The 27,980-nt window shown below is 38.6% G+C and overlaps 1 protein-coding gene across 5 annotated transcripts in view; it reads right to left on the bottom strand.

Annotated features, from left to right (window-relative positions):
* Positions 1-27,980, bottom strand: part of KMT5B (lysine methyltransferase 5B) — a 51,795-nt gene that overhangs the window by 5,898 nt on the left and 17,917 nt on the right. For all 5 annotated transcript variants that reach the window (XM_074371610.1, XM_074371609.1, XM_074371607.1 and 2 more), the window contains 8 exons: positions 21,796-21,943; positions 18,087-18,155; positions 13,435-13,600; positions 12,933-13,042; positions 11,402-11,568; positions 11,105-11,124; positions 10,887-11,023; positions 5,224-5,420 (listed from right to left, as the gene is read on the bottom strand). In XM_074371610.1, the coding sequence (XP_074227711.1) occupies positions 5,224-5,420; positions 10,887-11,023; positions 11,105-11,124; positions 11,402-11,568; positions 12,933-13,042; positions 13,435-13,600; positions 18,087-18,155; positions 21,796-21,890 (961 nt within the window). In that variant the 5' untranslated portion in view covers positions 21,891-21,943. The remainder of the gene's footprint in view (positions 1-5,223; positions 5,421-10,886; positions 11,024-11,104; positions 11,125-11,401; positions 11,569-12,932; positions 13,043-13,434; positions 13,601-18,086; positions 18,156-21,795; positions 21,944-27,980) is intronic.

Below are 27,980 nucleotides of genomic sequence, written 5' to 3'. Positions count from 1 at the left end.
TACAAGGCTTTCCACAAGGTGACTGAGCAGAGGTGCATACTGATGCAGACACAAGGGTGCCTGGCTTTCTCAAACGGGGCTACACTGATCCTTTGCTCAGTCTGCGGCTCTTCAAGGACAGTTCTGTGACCAGGCTTAGTGCTTCTGAACCTTGTTTTTCCTTTTTCTTGCCCATCTTCATTTCATACCTGCAATCACCCTTCTGTAATTGGTCATTTATATCTTGTATCCTTGACAGCACCCCCTCTACAAGTTGGATCCAACCTGTCCCTCTAAAGAGATAGCCTTTGCCAATCCCTCTGACAACCTCATCAGGAAATCCAGTGAACACTTTTCAGCCCTTTAACTTTTTTTCTCTGCAGAATGTGACACTGCTAACCATTATTTTTTGTGAAAACCCTCTGCCCTTGGCTGTTCATGACCACAGTCCGCTTTCCCTCCATGTCCCAGCACTCTTCCTCTGTCTACCCCATGGACTGCGATGCTCAGGCCTCTGCTGTCCTAGGCCCTCTGGAAACTCCACTCAGGGCCTCTGGGTGATAAGCATCCACCCCTCCCTGGCGGTCAACATCGACATCTAGCAGGTCCCAAACCACTTTCTCTGGCCTGATTCTCTCCTAAGTTACACGTCCGTATCACCCAATGTCCATTGGGATCTTGATCTTCTCTGAGGCCCTCACAAGTCAACATGCCCAAGGTCAGCTCAGCATCAATCCTCACAGCTACATCTTTTTCTAAGTTCTCTGTCTTGGTCAGTAATACCATCCACACAGCTGCCCAAGCAGAAACCAGGTCATCCCTGACACGTGCTCCCCGACTGCTCCAACCAATTAGCCACCATGTCTTGCGGAGTCCACTCCTGCAATGTCCCTGGAACCATCCGCTTCTCCCCGTTCCCGATGCCACTACCTCCTGCCTTAACAATGGCATAGCTCCCCCAACATCCCGTCCTCCACCACGCAGCCTGGACAACTTTCCTAGTATACCACGTCCCTTCTGGGCTTTGAACTTTCCAATGACCTAATACTCTTAGAGCCCAAAATTGAAAATTACGGTCACATCCCTCCTTCCACCTTCTACTCCAGCCTTGATGAACTTACTCAAACCCTACACCTGTTCCCGTCTTCATTTGTGAAATTCCCTCTGCTTTGCGGATGTTTCACTTGGCCAACTTCTCATCCCCTTCTAAGACTCAGCTTAGGAAACACTTCTCTCAGGGAGCCTTTCATGACTTTCTACACGTGCTGTCACCCTCCCCATGAATTCTCATAGCACCTGAGATTCTCCTCACTCTGGCACTTATTCAAAATCCATTAGATGGATCTTACTTTACAGTAACTCTGAATCTGGGCTCTGCCTCTTCCAAGACATTCATTGTTAGCTGGCTGCAGTGAACCACTGACAAAGCACTTCAGTGTGTTTGTGTCCTCAAAAGCACAAGAGACTGTATTTGATGTTACATATTATTTCAAAAGAGATTTCACTTATATATCTATGTATTTACCAGTGAATTCTCATTTTCTCATTATCTCATCAAAAGCCCAGATAAAAGGTGTGCTCATCACGTCAAAGGGCAGAAAAGACGTAGACAGGCTGGGTAACAGAAATGTGAGCAATGTCACTAAGAGGAGAGTCGAGTAGCTGCCTAGGGCTCTTCACTGTCCCACAAAGGTGGGGTCACCCCAGTACCCTGGGGGTTTGAGAGTGCCAGTGACAGTAGGCTCAAGGAGGAAGACAGTGTCACAATGGCAAACAAATAAAAGCCTATCAACAGAAGGAGATCCTGACACAGTGGAGGTAATAAGACGTCTGCGGCCACCCTGCTTCGTCACTAATACACCACGTGTGGCGCTCTTCCCTTGTGGCTGAGGCAAATCCCAAATGCATAAACCTAGACAGTAATTTTAGGTGGAAATACACATGCTTAGCAATTAGTATATACTAGGTACTGTGCAAAATGGTCAAATTAGTATGATCTCAGTCCTAACCAGCATTCTTTGAAGTAAGAGCTACTACACTTATGTGAAAACCAAGTTCCTGCGGACTAGCGAGCCTAAGCTTGTCCATCTGGTACGTGGCAGAGATGGGATCTAAACTGAGGTCTGTGGCTCCAGATCTCAAGGTTCTCAGCACTATTACACAGCCTCAAAGGCATACCACAGAGTTAACATGGGGCCAGTCCCAACTCATGGGTAAAGGGCCCATGGCATGGCTGCCAGTTACTTCAGGGTGTCCTCAAAATCGTAAGGCAGCTAGCTCTGTGTGGGCGTCAAGAATCACAGCCAGATACAAGAGCAGCAGAACGACGTCAAAGCTCCTGAGTGCTTAGGCTGCATCCACGCTCTGTGCTGGACAAGCCCCAGAAATGCAGTCAGCGTGAACCGAGGTAATACAGGGGCCACTCACAGCCTGGCACCTTCAGAACGTGAGGATCTGAAAAACTCTCATCAGGACTGTAAAGACTTCAGTTCAGGGAGTTTATCAGGCGTTAACAGGTAGCCTCCACCTTTTGCAACTAACACAGGCAACAACTGCCTGTAACAGGTGCTGGCAAGGACTCTGAAGCAGCCTGCAGGCTTAGCAGAAGTGTTCAGATTGGTCAGTGATGCCTGCGGTAGGCGAGAGTGAGGGGGGTGACCCAGCCCGCTGTCTCTAGAAGAGCGGTCCTTATGTGAGATAAGCTCATTCCACTGGCCAGGTCTTCTGGGTCTCACACCAAACTGTGCACTTTCAGTGACTTGCATCCACAACATGAGCACTAGGTGGGTGGCCCAGGCACTGAGGCATAAGAGGCCTAAAACCCAGAATCTTCCAGTAATGGCATTATCAGTCAGGTTTGTGGACTCAATTTATGAAAATGGAGTTCTTGTCTTCTCCCTGGGTGTGAATGCAAACGGCCAAGTTGTGGTTCTTGAGACACCTTTCAAAAAAGGCTCTGTGTGGAAGGAAGAAATAATTTTTCTTCCAACCAGGCAGAAATGTTTCTTTAAAAAGACCATACATGCTGTTCAAAGAAAGCAGTTCCTCTTTTTTCATCAGTTGCTAAATTCTAAACCAACCGCAGGGTAAGATGGGTACTCAGTCTACACACGTGATGCGTGCCCACTCCCCTTGGGGGAGGGGCTTGGGCAGCTCTGGCTTTGCTACCAGCTGTAGTCTCAAAAAGTCTTTCAAACAGTTATAAGGGTATGGTGGAAACACAAACGCAAAAAGAAATACAGCCTAAAAGAATACATGTAAGAACCTGAGAAAATACTGCCGGGAACATCGTTTAGTGCACCCCGCTCTCTGAGATGACTGGGGAAAGCCTCTAGCTCCTTCAGAACACCAAGCACATCTAGCAACGGCCACACGACCCACACAGTTAGTTATACCAACTCTCGAATTACCTAAGACAATCATTCTGCAGAAAGGTAATTTGAATAAAGTAAGCACCCTCATGTAAGCAGTTACTGTAAAGTGCTGTATTTCTTTTCTGTAACGCGGAGGCGACAGCTCAGAGGAATTAACCTGTCTCCTCTAACCTTTAGGAAGTGGCATTTATTGTCTGCTCTGCACAGTTACTTGTGCACTTGTCCTGTCCGGGAGCTAAGGCATAAACTCCTTGAGGGAGGGGCTCAAGTCTCACACCTTTTTGTATTCCTTCAACAACTAGCAGGCTTTGACCACGTATTTGGTTTATTAATAAATATTCCCTAGATGGTCACAGAGTAGACTACTCAACACCTTCTAAAAAATATTTGTATTTTGATCTTTTAAACTAAGTGGTGTACTGAGCTCAGTATCTATACATTAGTAATATAGTTAGCACACAAAAACACAACCCCCCACGAATATCGCAGAGCCGTGTGGACAGTGTGGGGGCCATCTCCAGGTACGGATGGCAGCAGCTAAGTGTCTTCATGGATACATTCATAAAATGGGTTTCACAGGTCTCCAGTTTCACCAAGGAACCAGACTCAGAAAACAAAATGTTGATTATATGCTGCATTTATTATTAAAACCAACAGTCAACAGTGAATGACGAACTAACTGCTCTTTTTCGTTCACCTTGGACATTAAAGACTAGAATAGGAACACAGTATTGCTTCTGTACTACAGAGGCTACCCCTGGCCTCTGACTCCCAGCAGCAGGTAGATTCAGGAATTCATAGCAGTGACATTCACCATCGTGGGAGATATTTTCCCTTCCCTTTGGAATTTTTTGTAGGGGAGAGGAGCACCTGGTGTTGGGCTGAAAACACATGAAGACAGGGAGAATAGCCTAGAATAATCAGATCTCAGAGGGAACTTAAGCGCTGGGAAGTATTTATGGACATTTATCCTGCCAAAACAGGCCTACTGTGGGATCACCAAGTTAAAACTTTTAAACTTTATTCCTATTGGAGACAGGCTGGACTAGAGAGCCTACTGCTTCGTGGCAACCAGAGAAAACGGGTGTTACCCAGATGAAGAACAGCAGTGATCAGAGTGGTTCCAGGACTTCAAAGCTCCACCAACGTGACGGGTTTTCCTGGGCTCATTTAGGCTTTCTTCTCTCTCTTTTCTCTTTATTCTTCGTTCTCTTTTTCCAGTTTCCAGCAGGTTTTGCCCCCACACAACTGGTATCTTAAAGCTTGCTTCTTTCTCCTTTTTGTCTCTCTTGCTACTCTCAGGAGTGGCTATTACAACACATCACGGTATAGCGACATTCAAACAGCTCCTCTCTCACAATTCTGAGTCTGGTAACTGGTGGTTTGGTGAATGGGGTCAGTTCATTTTGAAAAAGGCAAGCAAGTAGTGAAAAGGTGGAAGCCTTGAGGCCAGAAGCTATGAACCCCCCCAAGTCCATCACCCATCCTAACAGACTGGCTAGACTCAGACCACGTGTGTGCCTGGGTGATTCCACCCCATCCTCTGTCTTCTTGTAGGACCTAACAAGATCATTACAGAGAGACTAACACTTTGAAAATGCTTCTCTCAAACATATGATGACCCTGGAACACATGATGAAGAATTTAATGTCCAGTTACCAAGTAGTCAAGAAAGCACAGTCTAGAGTACCACATTAAATCTGGAAGCAGGATACAGACTGCTTTTGGAACCTTGCAGTGCTGATGAAGCGCATGAATCCCAGAGTTTCTCTCAATATTTAAAAGATCAAAACTATTAAAGCATGCTTTAGAAAGCAAACTGTGTAAAAATACTTAAAAAAAATATGCTTATCAAATCTCCCTTACTTACTTGCATTGTTTTTTTCCTGAGTGGTATCTGCATCAGTGTTAGAGCTGACAGATTGACTGTCTGAATTTTTGCTGCTGTCACCTAACTTTTTAAGCCTATTTAAACGTTTATCTGTTTCTCTGAGTCCATATTTGCTATTGATAAGAGGAGCAGGCGCAGGCAGTCCCACTCTGGATTTAAAAGCACCAGTTCCCCGTCTGAAAGAGAAACAGCACAGGTTAAACAAACAGCATACTTACTGACAATAAGCCTGGTTGCTGAGGGCACTGGGCCACATTAGGTCAACAGATGTCTTGAACTGATGAGGCCTGAATCATTACTAGAAATCTGCCAAGTGTAGAACTCTTAAAATAAATTAAATATGTATATAAAATTAATGCAAAAAAAGATGCAGGCTTAAAAACAATTTGTTATGACTCTTGTTAATCAGTTATTAATTGCGAATGAGAAATTACTGGACTCCATAGACTATCAAGTGTAGGTAAAAATAATTAATTTTTCAATTTCAAAACTAGATGGTACAATACTTAGGTCTAAACCTGTAGTGTAAATAACCCACCTGTTAAATATATCCCAGCTTTGTTCTGCACTATTTAACACTATGTTACTGAACATCAAGAATTAACAAATTAAAAAAGAAATCAGAGAATTTCCCTAAATAAAGTCATTACTTAGAATTTAATGTTAGATACAAACAAATCCTAACTGAAATTCTGTATAAGACTAGACTATGTTAGTGAAAATCTGACTTCTGAAACAACAAAAACTGTTAAATTCAACCTTTAAACCCTTACTGAAATAAATATGAATGAACACAATTAACAAAATGTTACTAAATAAAAGACATTAAAAGACGTGCTTTTACCACTGGCTAATAATGATTTGTGACCTGCTTTAATTGTCTGTATAAATGATTCTGAAGTGGGTGCCTAATAAGTCCTCCTAAGCTTCCTTAATCAATTTAGCTTTGCAAATCTTTGCTTTATTCAATGGATAAAGGTAAATTTCTACTTGGCTCTATTCAAAAGAATAAGTAAAGTATAAATTAATGAGGTTAAAAAAATAAAGCACTAAATACTGCATTTAAAAAATGAGAAATCTCTTTGGCCAAAAGTGCCTTCTTCACTGACTTGCCCTTTTTTGGCCTTAGCTTACTGAAGAACCATATGACAGCCTCTGAACTTGTGGCAAAATTGTGAACACCCTCCATTATGCAAGCAATATTGCTCTCTGTAAGATCCCAAGTGATTTATTCGCTCCAGGATTTAGATGAAGAGAAAATAATTTTCTCCCTCAAGGAATCTGAGTGTTCACCTTTTGCTGAGAGAAGAAAAAATTCATTTTCTCTCCCTATCCTCCTAAACCACTTAATGCTAGGGCACACAGACCTACTCCTGATACAGACTACTTTTGGTTAGTAAGGTGAGCATTACTGCTTTCGTCATCTCCCTAGAATGGATCTGATTCTATTTTTTATGAATGCTTTTGTAAAACAACAACAAACTTATTGTGGGACTGCCTCAATTCTTTTTTCAAAAGTTGCATTAGAAATTACTGTAAAAACCTCTAGGTAATCTTCACAGTTACAGTCCACTCCACCCTAAAGTGTATTCAGAAGGTAAATGCATTAATCCTGCAGGCTGTTTCATTTCATATGGATTAAGAAGTTCATAAATTATTTTCAGATCTTCTATGCCCTTTCACCATAACTTTTGGTTCGTTTCTGGAAAGATGAATCATATTTAAATATAAAATAAATGATCACAGTGGAATTATTTTATCTGGAAACCAGTTTTCAAAAGTAAAACTACCATCTGCTTCTCTACTTTCCACATCTTTTTTGTGTAACTTATTAAAGTAATACATGCTTGTTTGCCGCAACAAGTGAAACCACCTTAGGATACGTATCCCTAAAGTGAAAGTTAACAGTGCTTCCCAAGCACACTCCCCACCAAAGCCCCCAGGCGCCAGTGCCAGCACCTCATCTTCCACTCCTTTGCCACGGGCTACACATACACCTGGTTACACCTACTGCTGCTTCTTTTTAAGCGAACAAAACCAAAATAGGATAATATCATACGTTTTACTCAGTAACCAGCTTTCCTTATCATTACATCATGCACAAATAAACCTGAACTGAACGTACGTTTTGAAAGCTGTATCTTTTAATGGACTAAACATTTCATAATTTATTCAAGCACTCCACTGGTGACTACTGAAACTCCTAAGTCTGTTTCTGCTTGCACCACGAAAACTGCTGCTCTATTGCTCTGGAAACGAAAGCCTTACTAACTAGCGCTCCTATTTCCATAGGATAGATTCTGCCATATGGGACTGAATGCCAGATAAAGGGTGTGATTATCTTGAACAAATATTGCCAGATTACTTTCCCAAAGGTTTTAGCAATTTACAGCCATACTAACGCTATATAAGTGCCTGCTTCTCTACATCATCATTGGCAGCATAGAGTATACCTTTAAATTTTGTCAATTTGATAGTGAAAATGAATACCGAATTACCATTCCATTTTCTTTGTTTATGGCCATCATTTTCTGTGCAGCATCTTCCTCACCTTTCTTTTCTCTACTGGAAGCCTGGCTTATTTATAAGCTTACAGGAGCCTTTTGCCCTTTTTGGGAAATGTGTACTTTTTTCCCCTTCAGTTTATCATTTGTCTGAATGTCACTTTCGACTATTCAAAATTTTCTGTATTTATCATTGCTTGTCTTACTTTCAGATTTCCACTACTCCAAGGATAGGCATATGTAGTCTCCTAAATTTTTTTCTAATAGTTTCACATTATATTTTTTAATTTAAATTTTTAATCCATCTGGAATTCATCTTATAAAAGGTGTGAGATGAGGGTTTAGCTTGGTTTCTTCCAGATGCACAATGAACCTCATGTATTAAAGAAATCACCTCTTCCCCATTCATGGTATTAAGATCTCACATACAGTTGGCTCCATTTCAGGACTCTGTTCATATCCTCTTATCTATCTGTCCATATCTGGGCCAATATCAACAAGTCTTGATCACAACTGTTTCACAGGAATTTTTAATATCTGTTAAGGCAAATCTTCCCTAACTATATTTGAGAAGTTTTTTTCTTGGCTGTCATAAGACTTTCATATAAGCTTTACAATAATTTAGTCCTTCATACTCTTTGGCCCTTTTTTAGATTTTATTCCTCAAATTTTCTGAAGTGAAATCTGCAGCACTTACTCACAAAAGTATTAAAACTACTATTGTGTCAGGATGGTTACTGCCCAGAAACACACATCAAATGTATCCTGGATACTGTCCCCATGACGTCAGCACCTCTGGAAACACTCTGTCCACTCATCCTTCACTGGGCCACCTCTCCTCAGCCCTCAGCAGCTAGCACACTGCACACTGTGTGTGTCCTTTTCACGGCACTGCCCTCACAGCTGGCACTGTGCAAGTCCTGCTGACCCTGCCTGTACCGGGCCTAACATAAAATAACTATTCAGTTAGTATATGATGAGGAATCGAATGAATTCCTTTGACTAGCCTCATCCTCTAACCTAATTTCTGGAAAGGCAGAAACAATCTGGTGTTTCTGAGAATTTCAAGAAAATTCCCAGCCAACCTTCAAATTTAACTCCTCAAATAGTCTGACAATAGCCATGCCTACTGTTCTGTATTCGGCCTATTTAAAAAGGATTTGCACGTTTCTATTTATTCCTCACACTAACCCTGAGGAGTATACAGGGATTACCCCATCTGACCAGTGAGAAAACTGAGTCTCATGGAAGAGATTAATGTGCCCAAGCAATGAGACTATGTGCAGTCCTAACCTAGAAAAAGAGCTGTTTCAGGGTTTGTCTGGAATCCTGTGCACATGGTTATGTTTTTCAGGATAGCCTCCATAAACTTATTTAGTGTATCATTTGCTTCATTCATTCACCCATTCAATAAATCAAGCACCTACTCTGTGTCAGACACTGTTCCAGATGCTGGGAATATAGCAGTAAATTTAAAAGAAAAAAATTTCTGCCTTCATGGAGCTTATTTTCTAATGGGAAAATAACCAGAAATCACACAGTAAGTTTATACCTAACATCCCGAGTATTAACTGTGTGCTGTTTTACATGCTTTTCGTGAGATAAATTTAATCTTCACAGCAACCCTATGAGAGAGCTTCTAATGCTATCCTCATTTTACAGATGGGGGCAATTAAGGTACAAAAGCAGCTAAGTTGCCCAAGACTGCATAGCTAATAAAATGTAGCCAGGATTCCAACTCAGGCAGTCTGACTCCAGATCTTAGGCATGTAACTGCTACACTATGTTGTTTCTATAAAGTGGTTTTAAAGCATTATTCACCTGTAATTAAACTACTTCATGGATTAAAGGGTCTTTTGTGGACTGGTCTAAGATTTAACCAATGCTTGAACTACTATTTTACGTAGAAAAAGATAAATTTTAACCCCTACATTGCCCTACCCCCCAAAAAGGTGCAAAAATTCAGCAGCATCAGGAACAGGTTTTGTGTGGTGCCTTCCTGGCAGGCCCCAGTGCTGGAAAACAGCTCAGGCAGTACCACGACTCCATGCCTCTGCTCGCTCATGACACAGGGGAAATGTCTGACTACCCAGAGAGAAGAGAAAGGAGGGCTCTGGGGCATCACCATTTCTCCCGAGGCTGGCTGGTGGGCTGCTGGCTGGGTGTTCTCAGTGGGAGAAGTAGCACTACCATATATTCTTGCTTCTATGTGAAAATGCCTATGAGGTGGGAAGAACGGGGCTCTACGGTCAAGCTGGCCTGGGTTTCTGCACTTGCAGTGTGGCCACACTGCCAGTTCTCGCTCCTGGATGGCTGTGAGGACCGAGTGAGTCAAGGTGAGCAAATCACCCAGTACAGTACAAAGCCCATAAAACAGGCTCAGCGAACCCCGGGCTGCTCCCTGTGTGGCCTATACAAGTTTGCACCACCTCATCACAGGGCCTTCCTGCAGCACTGGCCAGCCAAGCTGGTGACGCTGCCTCTATGAGTTCTTGTATGCAGAAGCTACCACCATAAGCAGTGTGGACAAGGAGGCCTGCTGAGTCAGACTGGGGATTCCTACAAGGACCCGAGAATCTTGATGGGTCACAGAAAGAAGTTCCTCACCAAGTAACAGAATTTAGGAATTACTAAGAGCATGTGCATCAAAACAAAACTTCCAAAAGACACAGCTTGGTAATACACAAAACCACCTCAGGGTTTTCCCATGATTATCAGTGGTGAACTTCACTTGCCACTTCTGGAGCAACCCCACCCTGGCACTGTGTGTGTGTGTGTGTGTGCGTGTGCACATGTGTGTATGTAAGGTGCAGCTGGTAATAAGATTTTATAGGGCCAAGTGCTGGTGTCCCTTAATAGTTGTCTTTTTTGGGGGGGAGGGGTTAAGTTTATTTTAATGGAGGTACTGAGGATTGAACCCAGGACCTTGTGCACGCTAAGCACACACTCTACCCCTGAGCTATACCCCCATCCCTATTCTTTGACTTTGTTTATGTACGCTGCACTGAGTGTAATGCTATAGAACATAAAAGACTATCCCCTATCATCCAAATGATGAGAAGATAATATGACTTCATGCCCAAAATTATCAGGTGGTTAAAAGAACATAAAGGCCAAACATCTTACTTAATACTTTACCTTTCACAAGTGTAACACTCGCAGAACTCATTATTTTCTCCAAAAAACCCATCTCCATAATAACAAGAAATTTCTTCTCCAGGTTCAATATCTCTTAGAGCCTTCACACATGCTGTATCTCGACCAGTTGACACAAACTGAAATAAAATTAACTCATTAAGAAACTCATACCTGAAGCAGAAACAAAATACTTGAGATAAAAAAATTTTAATGCTTACCTTACAGTTAGGTCTGCAATCTGAAAAATGTCCAAAAGATAAAGTCAATTAACTGTAGATAAGATCTGAAACACGAACAATTACAGAAATCTGAAATAAGCTTTTCACATAATTTTACCAGCTTTTGACAGAAGTTCTAGGTCTCAAGCTATTAACTACAGGAATATTTATTTTAATAAGTGTGTGCAAAAAAAAAATTTTTCTATTTCCAGTCCTCCTTTAAAGGAAGATAAGGTTATTCTAAGTTTTAGTAGTGCTACCCAACACTAGTGCTAACACCTTAGAAATAGAGCTTACCATGGTTTATAAACGCAGCAGGACCAAGCCAGAGCTGAGCACAGTTTTTCCTTGTGGAATACATGACACTGAAGTCGTTTTCTCCATGTCTAAGTAGCATGTTCTCCTCAATTTCTGAAAGTTCGGCAATACAACCCACCAGTAATTCTATTTTGTCATTTCGTTTCCTATTTAAAATATGCGATGTTAAAAATTACTAGTAATTATAAATAGTAAGGCTTCTTTTAATAAAATAAGCCTGTCCAATAGATACCAGGAATTAAGAGGCCTCGCTGTGTGCATCTTAGTGGACTCACTTGGATCCCCACCTGCATATCACGTCTCCCTCCTGGAAGCCCCACAGCCCTGTGTAGCAGCCTTATCCCACAAGATTGGGAAGGCCTCCAGGACAGGAGGTGTGCTACCTATGTCTCTGAATCCCCAGCAGCGCCCAGCACAGTGTTTTGCAGGCAGAAAGGACTCGAATACCCACTGCACTGAATTCAACTTGTGGACACTGGAAGAAGGAGACAGAGATAAGCAGCAGTAAAGGGTTAGGAGAACCCAGAAGTGGGATGCCACCCCAGGGTAGCACCATCCAACAGTAACATAATGCAAGCCAAACACGGACTCTTCAGTGTTCTAGTAGCCACATTAAGAAAGTAAAGAGAAAACAGTTGAAAGTACTTTTAGCAATATATTTTAACCCAATATAACCCAAATACTAATTAAGCTGGTAATCATTGTAAAATATTAAGGAGAAATATATTTTAATTTAAAATCTGGCACGTATATCACATTTATAGCACTTAATTCAGACTAACCATATTCCAAGGGCTCAACTGCCACACACAGCTGGTGGCTACTGCACTGGACAGTGCAGACCTAGAACCCAAGATCTCACACCTCCACACCCATCTCCAATACAAGGAGCCACAGGAGCCAGTCAGCAGGCTGGATACCATCCCAAGGCGAACACCACACACTCACGTACACACCCACACCCAAGATCTGGAAGCACTGCCCCTGCACAGTCCATTTTCAGGTACCTGACCCTAAAATCTCTACTATAAAAAATATTCTTTCACGTATGGCTTTTATCCCTCCTAGCTGGGCTCAACTTTACTACTTTAACTTAAGCTTGCACATTATATATGTATTTTTAAGCAGGCAATGTGCTAGGAAATTTCCACCCATCAAATTCCTAGGATCATTAAAACTTCATACTCAACCTTTCCTATATGCCAGGAAAAGACTGACTCTGGAAGCCAGGTTATCCAAACCCAGCATCCCGAATCTAACTGCAGTCCTTGAGCAGCATCCAGACCCCAAACAAGGGAAAGCACAAAGCACTTTGACTTAGAGACAGGATCTGGTTCAACTCAGGACTTCTGATTTCATTGTCACTGGGTTGAGGCACTGGCACGGCACTGGCTCCTTTGGGTAAACTCTGGCTTCATTCCTCCCCATGGCTTTCTCAGCACGTGAATGGTAATTTAAGAGAGAACTTCAATAAAATTACTTCATGGGTTTATACTAGTATAATAGTTACCACTCTTTTGTTGCAACTATTTTGGCTCCATTTTGTTCTGATGAGTATCTATTACAAGGCAATATTTCAAATCCACTGTCAGTTGCAAACATTCGCAAGTAAATAAATACCTAAAACAAAAAAAAAATTGATAGTAACTTTATATTGAGTTATTTATTCTGCTAGACTTCCTCAGAATTATAAAAACAAATCACCAACAATGTAAAAAATTTAAGATCATTAAGTAACAAATTTCGTGGTTATTTCAAAATTTGACGTATTTGTGTACCTGGTTTCTTCACTATGGTACTCTAAAAGTTCACAATAAATTTCACTTCTAGGTGACAGAATTTCCTCTTTGGATAATCATATAAATGATCTTATGTGTTATTAGAGCTTTATTCATATTAATTTTTATGAAAATTTTTGATTTAAAGTTACAGTGTTCACTAAAATTTAGGTTTTAGTTTCTTTTACTCTTATCCAAACAGATAAACAGTATTAATTTTATTAATAAACCTACATGCTCCTTGAATAATTTCTCCTGCATTTTGTTCTTGTTGAGAAAATAGTGCCGAGCCCATTCGCCTGAAGTCAAACATTTGAAAGCTTTCTCCAAGTGCTCATCTTTCTTAAAACGTTCAATTACTTCCTTTAGTTCTTCCTGCCTTCCTTTAATAGGCCGAAATCTGAAAGAAGTTAAAATAACTTTAGTTATCTTTCATCATCCTTGGGCCACTATGAGAGCTTGAGAAAAAAATAACCTAAAAACAACAGACCTAGCAAAAGAGAACAATGATTAATCTTGATAGTTATTACTAAAGTAATATTGATCACCAGGAAATACAACTTCTCTTTCTTCAAACTGTATTTTAATATTCTTATCTCACTGTTATCTTGATAACTGAGAGGTGACCAGGTGATTCAAATGAAAGCTGTCTGATTCAGGCTTATAACTGGTCATTTGCTTGGGGAGGTACAAAATGACAGACCTAGAACAGAGCTTGCCTAATTGAGTCAGAAAGACAAGAATTTTTAAAAACATGCAGAATCAAGCCAGAATTGTGCAAGGCAATGAACTTCAGAAGAAATGATGAAGCAAACAAAATCATGCCATGAACAAAAACACTCTCTATGTACACAGTTAGAAAAACCCCAAACTAAATATCCCAACAGGTCCTGAAACACACCTTGGTGTTCCAGTATTCATGTCAAATTAATCTTTGACAACTGCATTCAAAGAACAAAAAGAGTGCAGAAGTACAACTCCAACAGTGATACTGTGTTGGCGATGGATGGAAAAACCATCAGGGTAGAATTTTAAAAGGCTTCTACTGTAAAATCAGCTATAATGACTTCAGAATATTACACTGCTATGCACATTTTAACGCGTGATACAATCATAGTCCAAGTAAAACTTCAGTCTGTAAGCCCCTCATTTTAAACCTGTGTTCTCAAAAAAAATGTGTACTATAATTAAAGGTACTTGGATCTTAATTTCAAAATTTTTTCTCATGTCAATTTCATTAGGTTTATTTTCCAAAATAAAGTGCTTTTTAAAAAAAATTAACATCCAACAAAAAAAGGAATTATGGACTGCTAGTCAAATAAAAATACATTAAGAAAAAATGTTAGTGTCTCAGGAGAAAAAATATTTGAACTATGTGTCTTACTTTAACATTTAAAAATACAAACCTCAGAAATCTGAAAATGCTAAAACCAAGAAGATTCAGCATAAACTCCAGCAAAGGAAACATTCAAGCAGTATTTTTTTTTCTAGATAAGCTATCACAAAATGTACTCATAATATTTCAGTAAGATTTGTAAGCCACAATATTTCACCAAGGATTATTTATTATGTGCTGTGTACACAGGTGTTATGATAAAAAATACAAGATAGAAGATATGGCTACTGTTCTTGGATGGAAAATTTTGTCGGGACTGAAAGACAAATACGTGCATCAAACAGATAAACAAGGCAATAATACGCAAATACACGTTAATATGGTACAAACAACACTGGTACAGCACTTTAAAGTACGGAAATTATAACTAAGGTGTAAGATTCGTTTGGGAAGGGAGGGTTAGGATTTGACATTGATATGGGCAATGAGGAAAGTAGTGAATTCAGATTTCTAAAGGAAAAACAATATTATTATAGGCAGGAAAGACTCAAAAGAAGGAAGGCAAGCAAAGTGAGAGAAATTCTTAGTAGAGGCTGAGGGAGTTGGCTGGCTAGCAACAGGTAAAGGAAAGCACTAAAACAAGGAAGGGAAAGATGTGAGGAACAGAACAGGCATGACACTGTTCACTGTACGGGATCTCTAGAGCCCTCACTAGCTACAGGCGCTAGTGTCAGGAAGCTCTCACGACTGCTAAGCAGAACAACGTAATGGAGTTCAAACACACCCTAGAGGTGCCATATGAAGAAATGGAAAATGCTCTATTTTATTTTCCATTTCAATCAGTTAGCACACTGGCCCTCCCAGACAGATGAGGGAAAGTCTTTTTTTTCCTTTGAGCAAGCTTATAATTTTATTTTTTTTTAATTTTGATTTTTGGTTAAAAAAATTTTTGGAAATAAATTACTGTAATTTAGGATTTACTTCTCCCATTCTATTGCGAGAAATTCTTTTTAACAATTCAGAATGTCTTTAACTAGGCTGTCAGAATGTGGTATCAGAGAATTACCCCAAAAATAATCTACACTTGTAGAATTGTGAAAGTATTCAAGCTTCCATCAGTCATAGTATTAAACTACTTACTTGTAGCCACCGCAAGTGATTCTCTGAAGACTGGGTTTTGGATTTCTCTAAGAAGCCCAGTCTAAAGCCTCCTGCTACAACTCTGTACTATGGGGTTATATACGGATGAAGGACAGACAGGACAACCAAAGCAGCTGCTGGCAAAGGCACACCACTCCAGGCAATGTGAAATGACGGGAAACAAATCTGTTTTGTGTTTCACACAGTAAACAGAAAAGCAATAGCTCACTTTGAGTAAATATGATGGATAATCCATGATGTTAAGTGGCAGGGCTACAAATGACAGAAAGACCAAGCAATCTTCACATGTGCAGTGTGGGACCGACCAATGGTGACACTCTTCTAAAATAACTACAGAGCTTGACACATTAGAAAGCAAGAGTCAGCATTAAATTCACCTGAAGATCTTGAGAACATGATAGAAAATAAGTCACAGACCTGGAATGGACATTGGAAATTCTTTTCTTCCTCTTCTTCTTCTTTTTTTAAAAAAGGAACAGATCTAGTGTGGAGTCAGATTTCTTCTCCCTAGACACTGGCTAGTCTTGATAGGTTTTATGTGTGTTCTCTGCTTCCTGAAACTTGTTCCTATCTAAAATGGCTTTCAGCTATCTTTTTGTTTAGTCTCTGTTCATAATGCCGAACAATTTATATACTAAAACGAACACAAAATAATCAACTCTTGATTTAATAATATTATGCCTTCCAAGTTTCCTGGGAATTGTTTCTACTTTCCTGACTACTAATGCCTCAAACACAAAGCCCCCGAAACTGCCCCTTGCCACCCGCTAGCAAGAATCTCCACTTCACTTAAAATGTAATTTACTGTCAAAACTTAACTGTCACAGATGGCTGCCATAGGTGTGAAACGATAGTGAGGAAAAGGAGGAAGAAAATGGTTCTGGGTGCAGAAAGGAAGGGGAAGAGACAGCTGTCTTCCATAACCCCACAGAACATCAAAACCACCTGGCTGACAGTTCAAGTCAAATCCCATTACAACAAAAACTTAGGGAAAATAGAAATTATTTGATAACATGAAATTGTTATAACTCTTGGGCCAGAGCAAAAGGCACTGAGGACCTTATAAAAATTTATTTTCTATTATTAAATAGAAAAATACACTCTGTCCTCTCCCCTTAACCACAATCGTTCTTCTCCCTTACAAACTGCACAAAGCTATCCTTACACCATGGCTCTTAAAGCTAGAAGAAAATTTAGATTATCTTAAACAACCCTCTTGTTCCATAAATAAGGAAAGTTAAGGCCTCACAAGGGCTAACTAATGGAAGGCCTGGGACTGCCACACAAGCCTCCTCAGCCCTGCTCTCTTATCTGGACTGTGAGGGCCCTCTTGTGTCTCTTCATGACCAGAACAGGATTTGACTTGTTTCCCACTGAGTACCAGCACTGAGCCCAGCCGGAGACAGCGCTGGCTGGTACACTAACAACACTGTGAAAGGGGGACACAAACATATACTTTAGAACTGAGTACTTGGGGATGAGGTGGCCAGGGAGGCAAGAGAAACAGGTATTTGGCATTTCCAAACCAATATGCCCCTCCTCCTCCCTCTTCTTAATACAAAATTTGCAACTTTAAATAAACCGAACATTTATTTTTCTCTTCCTACACCTCTCTGATCAATGGCTGGTATAATAAATTTAAAAATATGTCATTTATAATTGTTTATCATTAAAAAGGGCAGGGAAAAAACATATGAATTCACACTCCCACACACCTGTTCCCCACTCTTTCCAGAGACTGACTTCCCAGGTTTTCTTGCTATTTGGTTTTTCTGTTTCCAAACCCAAGAGACCACTGTGGCAATGAAGCTGTAGCTTTGTATTAGCTGTGCTACGTGCCCTTCCATCAGCATGTACAACCAAGAGCTGACTGGAGGCAGGGGAAAAAGGAGGGGACAGAAAAAAGGGATCAAGGGAAGGAGAGAGGAAGAGAGAGAAAAATGCTCAAATATTTAAGATATAAAACCACGAGGCAACACCGTGAATACATTTCCCCCTTTGAAGAAAGTTTAACTGCAAACTGACAGTTTGTAGGTGCTGAGAGGAGTCATGCTAGAGCCACAGCTCTTCATTCCTTCTTGACCTGAAAATAAACAACCAGAAACATACCTGGCTGAGTCCTGCAATCAGTGCTCAGCTAATTCCATGGAGTGACTCCTGATCTTTGGATGAATGATTTCTCTTAAAATTACCCTGTTATGGAGTACAAGCGGTTTTTTTAAATACTATTACTATTACTATTACTAAGACCAAACTATTTCAAAAAGGTTTGCAAAATGTTCTAAAATTGTGTTTACGCTGACACCTCCAATTAAGTAACATAAAAGAACATTATAAAGGCTGAAACAGGTTAGTCGGTATCTTATTGTTTGTAATGCTCTCTACCTACCTCACAGGGTTGTTGTGAGGAAAACTGTCAGATTTTGAAAAATGCCTTGAGCTCCTCGAAGGAAAGGCGCTATATAAATGCAAAAACAAACAACAATGAAAAACTATTTGTATAACTTATAATCGTAATTTCTAAACAGACTTACAGTACTAGTTGTAGCAGAAATCCCTAAAATGCTGTGGTATTTAAGACCTTTATGAAGTCATGGGTAGGCTCAGCATGATAACAAAGGCTAGGATGTGAAATTCCCATTTAACATCATTTCACCTTGATTATATTAAGTTAGAAGGCCGAAAAATTTCTTTATGCTTTCTAATCAAGCACATAATTTAAAGTGACATTTAAAGTGATTTATACACTCATATTCAACAATGGATATGAATAATCAAATGTATAAATAAGTAAAATAAAAATTAGACGGCTGCAGTAGTGGGAGGATGAGCAAGGACTGTGCAGGCTGAAGTCTGTGCTGAGACGACTCTTGTCATTTCTTTACAAGGTGGTGTTCCCCCGGCTCCTCAGGATGCTGTGAGACCCCTGGTCGCCCAGCCTAAACAAGGAGGCACTGCTGAAAGCATCCATTCCTGCTTCACTATACTCATCTCCACACTACTTTCTAAAAAAACTTAAAGTATTACTAACAACTCTATTCTCTGGTTCAACGGAAGAATATAAGTTTACAACTGACAGAAGTCAACTAAATTTAAATATTTCCCAATAAACTGAAATTACTGTTTTGTTTATGCTATTTCTAGGCATTCATGCCACAACTCTGATCGCTTGTTAGTAAATACAGGGATATATTAAGATTAAAACATAAGTAATTCATACTATAGCCAGTTTGGGAAATTCTCAGATCATTAAACATCTGTTTTTGAACAGTGTTCCTGATGGCACAACTGAAATGAGTAGAAGGGAGGAAAAGGGCATAAAAAAAGAAACTAATAGCTTGGAGAATTAAAATCCAAGCCCCAATCACATCTTCCAGTCACTTTTTTTGCACCACAAAGAAAGAGAAGCTAATAATTTAAGAAATATTTATGGTCACTCAAACAAAGCACTACAGATTTTTCTTCTTTTCTATAAAATACCTTTGAAAATGGTGTAGGTGACATTCTGATAAGTTCTTGCTCAAAAGATAAAGAACTAGAATGACAGTTTGTTTTCAAACAAGTCCACTAAGATTAAATGAAAATGTATATACCTTTTACTAAGATTAACAAGCTTCGTTAATAAAAATTCTGCATATTCTTCAAATGCCAGCTTAAAGAGTCTGTTAAAATACCTTTAAAATAAATGCCTCTGAGGAGAGATGGAGAGCATGCCTTGCTATGACACAGTGACGTCAACTGCTTAACCAAACTGGCCCAAAGTGCCCACACTGCTACAAATCAACAAGGTCTAACCAGGGAACAGCCAGCAGTATTGTCTACGCCATCAAAGGCTACTTTAGGAACTGTTTGAGTAAAACTTAAAATATGAATATTTTCGTTTGCATGTTTAACTTGGTTTAACCAGTTTTAATTTTAGATCCTTCAGTTGCTATTCATAAAAAATGTTATGTACTGAATGCACTTTAATTTAAGGGTACCTGAATATAGTAAGGGTCTTAAGTTTTAATAATACTTGTGTGGTAACCCTGAACTTTTACATTTTAGAAACACGTAGAAGGGAACCCTAGAAAACTACTGATAAGGAGTTTTCTACCCATTTATCACATCACAACAAGGCTCAGTGGGCCAGATGGTTTAGGACCTTGCGTTCCAAGTGTACTTGAAGACTGTTAGAATTGGAGACTCTCAGGCTCCACCTATAGCTACTGAATCGGAACCTGCATCTTATTAATAAGATTCCTCAAGCCAGTCATATGTAAACAATTATGACAAGCAGCTGTCAAGGACGACTTCTATAGAAAACATGAGTTACTTCCTACTGCAGAACCCAGTAACACATAACTCTTCATCCTCTGGAACAGTCAAAATACAGGGGCTTCTGAATACATGGAGTTCTTGCCTAAGCCATTGTAATTTTTATGGAAAACTTTCTAAAATGGTTTACATGGTTCCGTATTTCAATATATGAGGCGTAATGGACACAATCTGACTCTTTCTTGACTCCAGGCCATAATTATGGGCCTTTGTGGTGATACCCTGAATGCCACTGGACTGTTATGTGGAACAGTGATTCACAGTTCTTAACTTGGGGGGGAGGGTGTGGGGAGGAGGCTAATCAATATCATTAGGACCTTCTAGAAGGAGAATTATGTTCACTGGAAAAAAGGATATAAGCTTAAAATAATGCAAACTAGATTTTAGTTGGACACTTAGGGCATCCAATCCTGATTTCCCAGAGAACAGCCATCCATTTACCCATGGAGAAAACTGAAGGATGTGCCCCTCTGACAGTAGGAACTATTTAAATCATCTCTCAAGTTCATTCCAACTTCCACTTCACTTTAGTAATAAGTAAAGACATATGATGACAGGAAATTACATAAAAATGCCAAAAGCACATTTTAACCTGAATTTCTTCTTTTGGGAATAGAATATAATTGATAAATGAACTATACAGTATCTTGTTTTAATTCTAGCAAGAGACAGAATTAAATGAGGAAAAAAATGGACACAAGATTTTCCTCTCATCACCTCCCCTCAAACAATTACTGGTGACTGTCCATCTGGTGATTAAGTCCCTCTAGGGGAGTCACTGACATTGGAGCTACAAAACACCAGTGCTAGTGCGAGGGAGGTGGAGTGAACAGTGGCCCAGAACTTCTCTACATTCTAAATTCCTGCTCTTCGACTTTTCCACCAGACTTGGAAACCCTTTGTCATGGAAATTAAGAGAGAAAGTTGTAGAGGGGAAGGGTACAGCTCAAGTGGTAGAGCACAGTAGCATGCATGAGGTGCTGGGTTTGGTCCCCAGTACCACCTCTAAACATAAACCTAATTACTACCCCCCCCAATAATATAAATAAATAAATAAATAAATAAATAAATAAAAATAAAAAAAAAGATAAAGTTGTAAAGCTCTGACTTAGCATTTGGCAGTAGTCGATTAGAAAGTTATCTAACGGCCTATCTGAGGGGAGATATGATGTTCAAGAGAACGAGAATAAAAAACTTAAAGGATGACAGATTTCAAGAGCTATATAATATTTTATACAGATGGCATCTGATACTCAAAAATCAGTTATACAGGTATTTTCTTATCTGTACACTGAATATAAGCATGTCTTTAAAATATTCACTCTAACTTATAATTATTAGCTGACTCTTAAAGATTAAATATAATGGTAAAATTCCTCATATACACAGGTAATTATTTAATAGAAGAAAACTTTGTAGTAAAATCATAAAAAAAAAAAACTGCTGCAACCTAAGTACAGAAAAACCATACACATTTTCAAGGTTTTACAGGATGTGTAAGATTTTTCTTCTATCTAATTCTCAACAACATTTAAAATAGAATATGAAGATGTTCCTCCAGCTTTATATTTTAATAGAAATACCCTGAGATAAAATAAGAACACAAAATTAAAACTGACAACTCTTGGAAGCTTTTCTTGGCTCACACATGGAAAATCCTCCTGTAGTGAAAACATTCCTTTAATGTCATTCTACATTTCGATTGAAACTAGTATTAGCTACCTATTTTCTTAAATTCAATTACATCATCTGTTCCACTCAGGATAAAGACTTAAAATTACCTAGTATTCATTTTGTGTGTCTGAAAACCTAAATAGGGATCAAGAACCAAACTGGTTGCTAGGTCATCGTTCTCGCAGAGTTCCTTGGCAGACATTCCAGAAGATGGTACATATCGACTCTGTCCTTCAAATCCAGAATTGCCATTACCTGTGAAAAAAAAAAGAAAGTAAAGTAACTCCCACTTAACACTACTTAAAGCTACCTTAAAAACCTTGAGCTTCACTGCTCACTCAAGCTAGAAATTAAGAACTGAAATTACTTATTTCAATCAGTTTTACTAATTGAGTACCATTTGTATAAACAGAAAACCAACTGCAGCAAACTAACCCAACTATTGAGAATATTTTGGTTAGCAGATACTATTATCAGCTTTCCCAAGAACAGGGTCTGGATGGTTGTGAGACTCTTTGGCTCAGATGCCTCATTTGCCCTTAACAAGGAAGAGCTGAGAAATGGGGTGGGCAGATGTTCACTACTGCAGCAAGACAGCATAAAGGGCCCCTACAGACAGGGCTGGGGTGAGAAGGAAACATGAGGAACACAAGATACCCTCTGTGCTAAGTGCCACAAGGGTGGATCTCAAGTACCAAAGGAATCCCAAGGCATTAACTTCTGCATCCTGCTTTTGGGCAGATGAGTGACTACTCTCCCCACTTCGCTGGAAACTGAGGCCCAGAGGTTAAGAAACTTGCCTGTGAGTGCAGAGCTAGGCAGTAGAGGACGGGAAAGAAGTACAGACAGACTGACAGGCTTATTTCTAACTGACCTGTTTGAAATAGATTTTAACAAATGGATAAAAATAGGGACGTGACTGAAACATATAACTGAAGTAACTAGGTTTAACTGTGGAAGAAAAACAATGTAAAGAGAGGAAAGGAAGGACAAATGTGTATGGATGAAGTTCCATCAGTGCTGATTTAAGTTCTATGCACACGTCACTGAGTCTTCATGGAGTCAGCACATGCAACACAGAGGATACCAGCAGTATAATTTTAAGCCTCTCAAAATTAAGAGGTGGAAGAATGAGAGACAGAGAGGTGTAAACTTCTTTTCATCCACTTTTTCCAAAAATAAATAAGTAAACACTTACATGTTAAGTCCCTGCCAAAGGGTCAGTCCGTATATGTTTTGCAATCAAATTATTTGCATGTAGGTATGTGACCAGCTATCAAAGTTGTTACATTTTCTCTAACAGCTTTATTAAAATTTAATTCACATACCATACAATTCACCCATTTATAAAGTGTACAATTCAGTGGCTTTAAACATAGTCACAAAATTGTGTAACCATCATCACAATCAATTTGGGAACATTTTCAGCACCCCCAAAACACCAATACCTACTAGCAGTTATTACCCATTTCTCCCTCCCACACAGCCCCTGGCAACCACTATCTACTTTTTCTGTCTCTATGGATCCGCCTAGTCTGAAAATTTCATATAGATGGAATTACACAATATGTGGTCTTTTGTGACTGGCTTTTTTAATCAGCATAATGTTTTCAAGGTTCACTCATGCTGTAACATGCAACAGTACTTCATTCCTTATTATGACCAAATAATATTCCATTGTATGGATATACCACATTTTGTTTATTCATTCATCAGTCTATGGATACTTGGGCTGTTTCCGTTTTTTGGCTATTATGAATGTTTCTATGAACATTCAAGAAAAAATTTTTGTGTGTACATGTTTCAACTTCTTAGGCACATATCTAGGAGTGGAACTGCTGGGTCGTGTGGAAACTTGATGTTTAACATTTTGGGAAACTGCCAGACTTTTTTCTAAAGTGGGTGCACCATTTCACGTTCCCAAAAAACGGTGTATGAGGGATCTAAATTCTCCATATCATCGCCAACACTTGTTACTATTTGTCCTTTTGATTTCAGAAATCCGAGTGATTGTGAAATGGTATCTTGTGGTTTTGATTTGCATTCCCCTGATGCCTAATGACTTTTAGCACCTTTATCTTTTCATGTATTGGCCATTTGTATATCTTTGGAGAAATGTCTGTCTATTCAGATCCCCTGCCCATTTGAAAATCAGAGTGTGTCTTTTATCATTGACTTGTTAAGAGTTCTTTATTTATTCTGAGTACTAGTCATTTATTGGATATGTGACTTGAAAATGTTTTCTCCCATTCTGAGAGCTGTCTTTGCATGTTCTTGATGGTATCTATGGTATCCCTTAAAGCACTGTTTGCAACTTTCATGGATTTCACTTAACCTTTTTTCTTTTGTTCCCTGTGCTTTCAGTATCAGATCTAAGAAACCACTGCCTAATCAAAGTCATGAAAATTTATGCCTGTTTTCTCCTCAAAGTTTTATAGTTTAAGCTTTTAATTTAGATCTTTGATCTACTTTGAGTTAATTTTTCACATAGAGTGTGAGGCCAGATCCAACTTCATTCTTCTGCATATGTATATACAGTTTGCCAGCACCATTTGTTGAAAAGACAATTCCTTCCTCATTTAATTTTATTGCACTTTTCTCAAGAATCAATTGATTGTAAACAAGAGGGTTTATTTCTGGATTTTCAATTCTATTCCATGTCTATCCACATGCCAGTATAATATGATATTATTTGTAGTTTGATAGTAAGTTTTGAAACCAAGAAGTATGAATCGTTCAACTTTGTTCAAGACTGTTTTAGCTATTTTGGATCCCCTGAATTTCAGGATCAGCCTGTCAGTTTCCACAAAGAAGTCAGTTGAGATTTTGATAGGGACTGCATTCAATCATTTGGGGAGTACTGCCATCTTAACAATATTAAGTCATGTAATCAATTAACATGGGATGGATGCCTTTCCATTTATTTAGATCTTCTTTAATTTCTTTCAACAATGTTTTGTAGTTTTCAGAGTATAAGTTTTACACTTTATTGTTAAATTTACTGCTAACTATTTTTTCTTTTGGATGCCACTATAAATGAAATTTTTTTTTTTTTTTTTTTTGGTGGGGGAAGGTAATTAGGTTTACTCATTTACTTATTGTTAGAGGAAGTACTGGGGATTAAACTCAGGACCTCATGCATGCTAAGCATGCACTCTACACTTGATCTATACCCCCCGACCCCGTAAATGAAATTTTTAACTTTATTTTTGGATTGTTTATTGAGAGTGTAGAGAAATACAATTGATTTTTGTAGACTTATCTTGTATCCTGCAACCTTACTGAACTCATTTATTAGTTCTAATAACTTTTCAGTGGGTTCCTTAGGATTTTCTATATTCACAATCATGTCATCTGCAAAGAGAGACTGTTTTAATTCTTCCTTTCCAATCTGTATGCCTTTTAGTTCACTTTCTTCTCTACTGCTGTAGTTAGAACTTCTAGTACAATGCTGGATAGAAGTGGTGAGAAGAGATGTATTTGTCTTGTTCCTGATCTTAGGGAGAACCAGTCACCATTAAATATATTAGCTGTGGGTTTTTTTTTTTTTTTAACATGTCTTTATCAGGCTGAAGAATTCTATTCTATTCCTAGTTTGCTGAGTGTTTTTATCCTGAAAGGGTGCTGGATTTTGTCAAATGCTTTTTCTGCATCTATTGGGATGACAGTATGGTTTTTGTCCTTCATTCTATTGATATGGTGTATTACATCAACCAATCCTCACATGTTAAACCAAACTTGCATTCCTGGGATAAATCCCACTTGGTCATGTTGTAGAATCTTTTTCATCTGTTGCTGGATTTGGTTGGCTGGTATTTTATTGAGAGTTTCTACATCCATATTTATTACTGACACTGGTCTGTAGTCTTCTTTTCTTATAATGTCTTTTGTTTTGGTAGCAGGATAATACTGGTCTTTTCTTTGGAGGTAGTGTTTTTGTTTTCATTTTGTTTTTAAAATTACTGATTCAATCTTCTTTGCTCGCTACAGTTTATTCACATTTTGTATTTCTTCTTAAATCAGTTTCAGTAATTTGTCACTTTCTAGGAATCTGTTCACTTAATCTATTTAATTTCTTGGTATATAGTTGTTTACAGTATTGTTAGAATTCTGTTTGTTTCTATAAGGCAGTAGTAATGCCCCCTCTTTTGTTGCTGACTCGAGTCTTCTCTCTTTCTTAATCAGTCTTGTTTAAAGATTTGCCAGTCTTGTTAATCTTTTCAAAGAACCAACTTTTTAGCTTTGTTGATTTTCTCTATTCTCTTTCTACTCTATATTTTGTTAATTTCTCCTCTGTTATTTCCTTCTTTCTGCTTGTTTTGGGTTTAATTTTGCTCTTTTTTCTTCTGGTGTTCTAAGGTCAAAGGTTAGGTTACTGATTGAGATCTTTCTTCTTTTTTAACACCACAACTATAAATTTCCTTCCAGGCACTACTTTAGCTGCATCCCCAAAGTTTTGGTAGGCTGTATCTTCATTTTCAATCATCTCAAAGTATTTTCTCATTTCCCTTTTGGTTTTGTGTTTTATTTAGAAGCTAATTTCCACATTATTTGTGAATTCCCTAAATTCCTGTTCTTTCTTTCTAATTTTACTCCACTGTGGTCAGAGAACACATATTGTATGATTTCAATCCTTTTAAATGTATTGAGTCTTGGAGTATGGCCACGTCTTTAGTCTGTTTTAAAGAATGTCCTATGTGCACTTGAAAAGAATGTGTATTCTGCTGCTGTTGGGTAGAGTGTTCTACAGATGTCTGTAGGGAAGAGTTGATTTAGAGTATTATTTAAGTCTTTGTTCCTTGTTGATCTTCTTAGCTCTTCTATTCATTTTTGAAAGTGGGTAACTGAAGTCTCCAAGTTATTGCTGAACTGTCTATTTCTCCCTTCAGTTTTGTGAGTTTTTTGCTTCATGTATTTTGTGGCTCTGATGTTAGGTGAAGTCACTGCAGTTTATCTAAGATGGTGCATTGCTTTGCTTCTCTTCATCACTGACTCTATTCTTGCCCAGTAACATTCAATGTGATGTTGTTCACCTTCATACTCTCTGGGTTTTTCCCTCCAAATCTGTCTATACTTGGCAAAGTGGAGCCCATATAATCATCATTTTCTAAACTCTTATGTACCTCCAACAACTAAACTAATTAAACCTTTTTGTACTGATGCACAAAAGGAGGCCAACGGCAATCTGAAAAACAAATTTTTAAGAGGTGCCTAATTTACTGATGAGAGCCAAACACCACTGCTACAGTTGCTACGTTTCTTAATTCCTTAAGGTTCCCATTATGTGTGAAGTGGGTGAGGAGGTGTCCATGCAGAGGAGAATCCATGTAGTCTTAGATTCTCTCCCTACTCCTATCCCAAGCAAGGATTTCTGCTTTGGGTTTTTTTGTTTTTGTCTTTTTTTTTTTTTTTTTTTTGTACAGAAACAGTGATGTCATTTGATATGGAAAAGTTAAGGGCAGTCTGCATCCAATGAATAGCATAAACCCGTAAAAGGTGAGAAGGAAATGAAATCAGAACTGGAGCAATCTATCTGAAACTTTAGCAAAACTCAGGCTAATCAATCCAAATCTACTGGGAGTAGGCCAATTCCAACACAAACCAAGACTATTCAAATGTGGCTACATTAACCTTAGGAAAAGCAAGAAACAGAAAAAGTTGTCCTTAACATGGCCATACACTTTTGGACAATATTCATATAGCTGCAGACTTAGGTTTATACTAATCCTGGGGCATCTTACTACTTTTAAAAGAACGATAAAACATGTATCAAATCTACCCTTTCTTGAACTCTCTACAAGTAGCCTCATTATCACCAAGAGGTATAGAGTTAAAATGTAACTCAATGTCAATAGTGCTTCTGTCAGGATAAACTGTTCACCCTAAAGAAATTTAACAGAAGAAACGGCAACAATTTGAAAAGCTGCTCTTTCACTTATCATGTAAACTAGAGTAGACTTTATTATTCACATTACTCTACTTAAAGTTTTCAAAGAAATACTTACACTTACATCAAATACAAAAAAATACAGTTTGAACTTGTAAGAAATTCAGTAGCAGTACTTAAATTTTTTTTAATAAAACAAATTAGCCATTCAGGTATAAACTCTATAAAATATAAAGCCATGGGTATAAAAGCATTATATTACATTAAAAATTAAATTTGAGTTGTATACAATGTTTGATGAGAATAAAAATTGGTATCATTTTGAAAAAGTAAAAAAACTATATTGTTAACTATGAGAACATAAACAAATTTTGAAAACAGACAGAACACACATTACAAACTGGA

This window comes from Camelus bactrianus, chromosome 10 (assembly GCF_048773025.1).
Source record: "Camelus bactrianus isolate YW-2024 breed Bactrian camel chromosome 10, ASM4877302v1, whole genome shotgun sequence".
In the NCBI taxonomy this organism is placed as follows: domain Eukaryota; kingdom Metazoa; phylum Chordata; class Mammalia; order Artiodactyla; family Camelidae; genus Camelus; species Camelus bactrianus.
This window is presented reverse-complemented; position numbering and strand designations above follow the sequence as displayed.